The sequence below is a fragment of the Zingiber officinale genome, chromosome 5B (assembly GCF_018446385.1).
Source record: "Zingiber officinale cultivar Zhangliang chromosome 5B, Zo_v1.1, whole genome shotgun sequence".
NCBI lineage: Eukaryota > Viridiplantae > Streptophyta > Magnoliopsida > Zingiberales > Zingiberaceae > Zingiber > Zingiber officinale.
In genome coordinates this window covers 81580594-81587319 of record NC_055995.1, presented here as the reverse complement: position 1 = coordinate 81587319, position 6726 = coordinate 81580594, and the positions used below count along the sequence as shown (strand labels likewise).

At 41.0% G+C, this 6726-nt stretch overlaps 2 protein-coding genes across 2 annotated transcripts; one reads left to right on the top strand and one right to left on the bottom strand.

The window, feature by feature from the left end:
* LOC121984692 (plant intracellular Ras-group-related LRR protein 1-like) lies at positions 1–1318 on the top strand. Its single transcript, XM_042537774.1, has 3 exons — positions 1–195; positions 303–472; positions 537–1318. Exons 1-3 carry the CDS (start codon positions 46–48, stop codon positions 1243–1245), a joined length of 1029 nt encoding a protein of 342 aa, XP_042393708.1. The 5' UTR covers positions 1–45; the 3' UTR covers positions 1246–1318.
* A 983-nt stretch (positions 1319–2301) lies between these two features.
* LOC121984693 (WRKY transcription factor WRKY51-like) lies at positions 2302–3682 on the bottom strand. The gene is made up of 3 exons (XM_042537775.1): positions 2908–3682; positions 2669–2794; positions 2302–2567 (listed from the first exon to the last, which is right to left on the bottom strand). Exons 1-3 carry the CDS (start codon positions 3585–3587, stop codon positions 2357–2359), a joined length of 1017 nt encoding a protein of 338 aa, XP_042393709.1. The 5' UTR covers positions 3588–3682; the 3' UTR covers positions 2302–2356.
* Positions 3683–6726: the final 3044 nt, after the last annotated feature.

Here is a 6726-nt window from a genome sequence, read left to right as displayed (position 1 = left end):
CTCTGTTCTTCCTCACACTGAAGCTTCTTCTTCTTCTTCTTGAAGATGGAAAGAGAGACGGGGGAGAGATCGGCGGACGGAAAGGAGGAGGAAGAGGTGGACTTGAGTGGCATGTCCTTGGATTCCCTTCCCAATCCTTCTTCCTTCAATCTCGGCCTCATCACTAAGCTCGACCTCTCAAACAACAACCTCGAGGTACAAATTCTAAGTGCCTTAATCGTCATTCTGTTTACTTGGGCAGTTCAGTGATTCAACGATCGATCGATAACTGAATATCGTTTTGGGACTGTTTACTCCGGCAGATCATACCGGAGTCGGTGACGGCGAGGCTGCTGAACTTGGTGGTGCTCGATGTGCACTCAAATCAGCTGAGGACGCTGCCTAATTCCGTAGGCTGCCTCTCGAAGCTCAAGGCCCTCAACGCCTCCGGCAACCTCCTTGAGTCCCTGCCTAAAACCATCGAAGACTGCCGGTAAACCACCAATTCAACCATAATTTGTTCAGATTGCGAGTTGGTAGTGATAATGGATGGACAGGGCACTGGAAGAGCTGGCGGCCAACTTCAACAAGTTGACGGCGCTGCCGGAGACGATGGGGTTCGAGCTACACCACCTTCAGAAGCTCGCCGTGAATTCCAACAAGCTCGCTTTCCTCCCTTCCTCCACCTCCCACATGACCTCCCTCCGCGTCCTCGACGCACGCCTCAACTGCCTCCGCTGCCTCCCTGACGGCCTCGAGAACCTCCTCCGCCTCGAGGTCCTCTCCGTCGCCCACAACTTCCACCACCTCACCGCCCTCCCAGACTCCCTCGGCTTCCTCCGCTCCCTCCGCGATCTCGACGTCAGCTACAACGCTCTCACGCACCTCCCCACCTCCCTCTCCTGCCTCACCGACCTCCGCTCCCTCCACGCCGAGGGAAACCCCCTCGTCGCCCCGCCGCTTAGCGTCCTCGACCAGGGCATCGACGCAGTTCGGGACTACCTCGCCGCCAAGATGCTCGCCGCCGAAGACGACGAGATGAAGAAGAAGAAAAAGAAGCAACAGAGGACGTCGCCGGCGTGGATGAAGAAGCTGGTGAAGTGGGGCACGTTCCCATCGGCCCGACACGTGGACGTCGGCGACGGAATGGACATGGCGGAGTACCGATCGATCGACGGGATAAGAGACGCGTCGCCGAGCTACGTCGGAATCTTCTCCCCCCGCCGTCTCTTCTCCCCGCGCAGGGCGACGACGCCACGGAACTAGAGTCGTTATGTTCCGTTACCACTTTCCATTTTAGGTATTTTAAATAAAGATTTTTCTTTTTCCCCTTAAAAAATAATTATGAAATTAAAAGTAATTAATGATCTTTAATTAGTTAATTAATAGAATTAGCTTGATGCCAATTATATAAATATACACTGTCAGATGTATATAGAGTAAAAAAATAATATGTAAATTTATATATATATATACTGTCAGATGTAAGATGTATATAGAGTTAAAAAAATAATATGTACAATTTGATAAAAATTTGAATTTTTTTTTAAAGTTTTTTTTTATTATTTGATTATCAAATTGGAAATTTATCCTTCATTAAATATAGACCGCTCATTTCTTGGCCAATAAGAGTGAACGTTCTCTCTTAATAATAGATTTGTTTTTCTATTAAAAGTCAACAAGTTTGACTAGTAAGAAACGTTTGGAACACCCGAAGATTTTGTTGTTTTTTCAGCGGTGGAGAATATCTTTAAAGTCTGGCAAATCTAAAAAGTTGACTCTGCATACTTTTCTGGTATCTAGATTGCTTACCATTATTGTTTAAAACATAATCTTAATTAATTCGTTTAATATTTTATTAATATTTAAAAGGGTACGTAAATCATGTGGCGCAATTAATATTTTATTAATTAAATACTCATTAATTCCCCTAATCGGTTCTCGACTGAGTCACGCAAACCCTTTTGACCCAGTTATACAGAAGATGACGTCAACGACGACTGATGAGCCAGATGGGGCCCACCGGGTCCCGCACCATTGACCCAGCTCGAGTCAGTGACATGACAACCATGGCCACCGCAGCCGCCACTGGCAACCGAGTGCCTACTCGTCCACGACGACCGATGGTGGAAGGAAGGGACCCACCGGGTCCCGCAACCATTGACTCAACTCGAGTTTGTGACATGACATGCCAACGACCAACGCCGCAGCTGCCGCCGGCGGCGGTGGCCACCTTTGGCCTACTCCAACTCCGACCAAATCGCCACCGCTTGGAACGAATCAAACACGATCGCGTTCTAGTATTATAATTTTTTTCTTTGGTTTGATAAACAAGTCGTTTTCTTTTCTTTTACAGAACAAGAAACACTGAAAGAATTTAGTTGAACGGTCCGGCGTTTTGAAGCCGGTCAAAAGGGTTCTCAGATAGAGACGAGCCGCTGAGATGGACGCTCGCGTCGACGGAGGCGGAAGCAGCGTGGCGGTGCTCCCCCTCGTACGTCACGATCAGCATCGAGGGGTCCTCCGGCGCTCGCTCCACGTGCTTCCTCGCCGGGCAACTGCGCACGCTGCTGCACTTGTAGTACCCCCTGCGACGGCTAAGGGATCAGACCACGCATTCCACAAGAAGAACGACCAGGAGGGCGGAGAGGAGACTATGGAAAAGGCGGCGGGGAGGAGCATAGTTTACCTGGGGTAAGGGGAGCCCTTAATCGGCTTCTGGCCGTACTTGCGCCAGGAGTACTCGTCGGCCGGGATGTCGGCGTTACGCGAGCTGATCGCCGGCACGCGTATCGTCTTCTTAACGCGCGATTTCCTGCGGGGGTACATCGGGGGACGCAAGTTAGATGAAACGCTCGATGAGTGCCAACGTGCGCCGGAGGAAGGAAAAAAGAAAGAAAGGGGGAGGGGGAGATTTGGGGCTTTTACTTTTTCTTAGAACAGTGGCAGCGGCCGCCGGCGTGTTTCCCCGGCGCGGATTCAGTGTGCGCGTGGCCGTGACCTTCGCCAAGGCAGATCTTCTTTTGGGAAGCGGCGAGAGGCGGCCTCCAGGCGGAGAGGGCCGCGGCGGCGGGGGCGGCTTGTGCGGGAGCCACCGCGAGGATAGTCGGGCCGATCTTCCCGTTCGAAACGCTGCCGTCGCCGGTGAGGGACGACAAGAAGGAGGAGTTGGCGGAGGAGGAGGTGGCGGAATTGCTGAAGCTGAGGGTGAGCGCGGTGTCGGCGCGATCGGCGGTGAATTTCGCGAAGTCCAAGGTCAGAGCTTTGGGCGCGACAGTCGGGGGCGGCAGCGGCGGAGGCGCCCTCTGAATCCCTTGCTTCGTCGGCTCTAGATTCCCGCTGATGCCCTCCGCGACGCTGGCGGAAGGCGAAGGTGCGGCGACAGGGCCGCGGCGGAATCGCGCGTGGCCGGTTCGATCGAGGACGGACATCACCTTCTTGAGCTTGGATACAGTAAGATCGGTGATCTCCCGGCAGTCGGCGGCGGACCGCTGCTGGGAGAGCTGGATCGCGAGGCGCTCAAAAGAACGCACCCCGGCGGCGGCCGCCTCTTTCACCGCCATCAGGTCGTCCATCTCCCCTCGGCCCATCAGATTGACGGCCATCATGCTTCCAAACGCTCAATCGCACGGTCGAGATTAGACCCGATCAACCTTACCCACAGCAAAGACGACCACCGAAACTTAAGAGTGGGAAAACGAAGGAGTGGTTTATAGCATGTCGCGAGAGCGTAGACCCGATCCGGGTTTATTATAAAAAAACCCCTCAAGAGTTTTAATTTATATTCCAATTTTTTTTTAAAAAAATTAAGAACAAAGTAAACAAATCGCGTTGTCTTTCAAAGTCAACTTTGGAAAAAATGAGACAAAAGTTATTTAAAAAACACGTTGATTGACGCACTTGATTTCTAGATGGTTGAAAAAGCAAAAAAACATATCCATCGACCGGGATCCGGTGCAACGCGAAAACAAAGCGGATGCGCACCGTTTGATATCCGATCGCACGAATCGTAAGGCAGAAATCGACCATCCGGTGACAGTCCTGCGGCACGAGTTGAGAGCGGAAGCCAATAGGAACTGGAAACGTATGCGGAGTGTTGCCGGGCGGAGATCGATGGATCGGATTCCAACCCGCGGGAATAATCGAATCCGCAAAGAAAAGTAACTCCAATGTCAACGACAGAATAGTGGCGGGAATTCGCGTGTTGACGTCGGTAACAAGTCGTAGCCTCGAATGCAACGCGAATCTCACGCCAAGATTCGTGCGGTAAAAAATCTGACCCGTTCGATCGTCGCCGCCTCCCGTACGTTTGGATTTTTCCTGTTTTAGAGAATAAATGGAATATTAATATTTTGTTTAGATTGGCGATAGAGGATCCAACGTGTCAACTCAGGTTGCTTTTGTCAACGGATCAAATTCGATGCACGATTATTTGAACGGGACTTAGTCAAGTGGATGGAAAAGTTGAAAACTTAGTTATCGTATGCTTCAAGTTACAATGATAATCTCCAAAAACATATTTTTTATTTTAAAAAATATGAATCAGATGCATGGAAAAAGAGAGAAATAATAGAGTTTAAATTCACATAAAATAAATAAACATCTATTCAAAAAAATAATTATTAAAATTATACACACAGTTTGTTGACTTTTTGAATTCAAAAAGTCAAATCTTAAGCTTGACGCCAACTAACATGGACTTATCAGCGAATATGGAATTATATCTATAAAAACTTATTCACACGGTAAAATTCACTCGCCAATGCAATTTATAACCAATAGATTTTTATATAATTTGATGAGAATAATAAAAAATATCTGAGATGAATATAATCATTATTTTTTTCCTTATAACAGAACCAATACACTTTAAACTAGCAACCTAAAAATATTAAATAATAATAATAATAATTAATTAATATTACTAAAATTTGATATGAATTATATAATTGCCACTTGTTATGTTAAAATATTTGTCACTTGCCTCATTAATTATGAAATAATTATAATTCATAATTTTAAAATGCCATTGTGCTAGTTGGAACGAGGAGAATATAAAAGTTGAGTAAGTGGAATGAATTAGATGAGTTAATATGGGTTGATAGGAACTACTGTTTATATTAGGTGCGACTATAATATTTAACTTGTAGATCGAAATTATAAGAAAACATGCTATAAAAATTCAAATGAATTTTTGAACGTTAAAAATTAATTATTATAATTTATATGAAGGGGGAGATAATTATTTTTGAACATATGCTCCCCCTTTCATTCATTATGTTTAAGTTCTTAATTCTTAACTTTGAAACTTTGACTTTTCTCTCCCCTTTTGACATAAATAAAAAAGAACACTAAGAAGATAGAAAAAATATTGATTCTATTTAACTTTAAACTCCCCTTGAAGAGTAGCACTTAGATGAATGAAGTTTTAAAAATACTTAGTCGATTTAGAAATACTTAGCGCTTTCAATAAAAACTTAGCATATGAAAAATAATTGGTTTAAGAAACACTTAGCTAAAATTTAAAAAATGCTTTGAAAATACTTAGCTCAATATTTAGCTAAATTTGAAATACTTTTGAAAAGTACTTAGCTAAATTTGAAAGACTTTTGAAAAAATATTTAGCTAAATTTGAAATACTTTTGAAAAGTACTTAGCTAAATTTGAAAGGCTTTTGAAAAAATATTTAGCTAAATTTGAAAGGCTTTTGAAAAAATATTTTTGAAAATACTTAGCTTAATTTCAACAAAAATTTAGCTAAACTTAAGCTTTTGAAAATAATTGCTGTTTGAAAAAATGAACTCTTAAGATGATTAAAAGTATTGATAAAAACTTGACTTTTAAAAAATTTTCTTGATTTTAGTTTAAGTACTTAACTTAAAAAGGATTTACATAAAAGCTTAGCTTAAGTACTTAGCTTTGAAAACATTTAACTTCTAGAAAAGTTTTAATTTTAAAGCTAGGTCACAAATTTTAAAGCCAAGTCAAAAATAATCTGTATTTTTGAAGACAAGTCAAAAATAGTTTTTAATTTTGAAGTTAAGTTAAAAACAATTTTTATTTTAAAGAAAAAACTAACTTGGGAAAAAAATTCACTCCTCCTTAATTAATGCCTATAGTCCAAGCATGTATTTAAAGGTAACTATTTTCTTAATTTACCATCTCACCCATTCTAGGTTATCAAGCAGATTCAGCTTATGACTGAGTATGAGATGAAGTTGTTTTTGTTTAAATTGTAATTGATATTTAAAATAAGTTTGAGTTTGAATTTCAAATGAGTAAAAATTATGAATATTTTGAAAATTGAGTTTGAAATTATAATTTGAACATATGATTTAAATTAATTAAGATTTAAAAATTAATTATCATTAAGACTCTGAATATAATTTAAAAATTAATTATTATTAAGTTTTTGAATCAAATATGATTTAAAAATTAATTAAAATTTAAAAATTAATTATCATTAAGACTATGAATATAATTTTAAAATTAATTATAATATGATGTGAGATTTTGAAATTAATTATGATTTTAAAAATTAATTATAATATCAAATTAATTATGTTTTTTGAAATAATTATTTTAATATTAATTATAAAATTTAAATAGGTTTTTGAAAATAATTATTTTAATACTAATTATAGAATTTAAATAGGATTTTGAAAATAATTATTTTTTAGACTTTGAAGATTGAATATGATTTGAAAATTAATTATTATTTGAAACTTAAGATTAAGATTTGAAAAA

Excerpts from the sequence above, each read along its gene's own strand:
- LOC121984692 (XM_042537774.1), top strand. The coding sequence starts at position 46 with ATGGAAAGAGAGACGGGGGAGAGATCGGCGGACGGAAAGGAGGAGGAA. Across the intron at positions 196-302 it reads TCTCAAACAACAACCTCGAG|ATCATACCGGAGTCGGTGAC; the intron begins GTACAAATTCTA and ends TTACTCCGGCAG. Across the intron at positions 473-536 it reads AAAACCATCGAAGACTGCCG|GGCACTGGAAGAGCTGGCGG; the intron begins GTAAACCACCAA and ends ATGGATGGACAG.
- LOC121984693 (XM_042537775.1), bottom strand. The coding sequence starts at position 3,587 with ATGATGGCCGTCAATCTGATGGGCCGAGGGGAGATGGACGACCTGATG. Across the intron at positions 2,795-2,907 it reads TGCCACTGTTCTAAGAAAAA|GAAATCGCGCGTTAAGAAGA; the intron begins GTAAAAGCCCCA and ends GTACCCCCGCAG. Across the intron at positions 2,568-2,668 it reads AAGGGCTCCCCTTACCCCAG|GGGGTACTACAAGTGCAGCA; the intron begins GTAAACTATGCT and ends TAGCCGTCGCAG.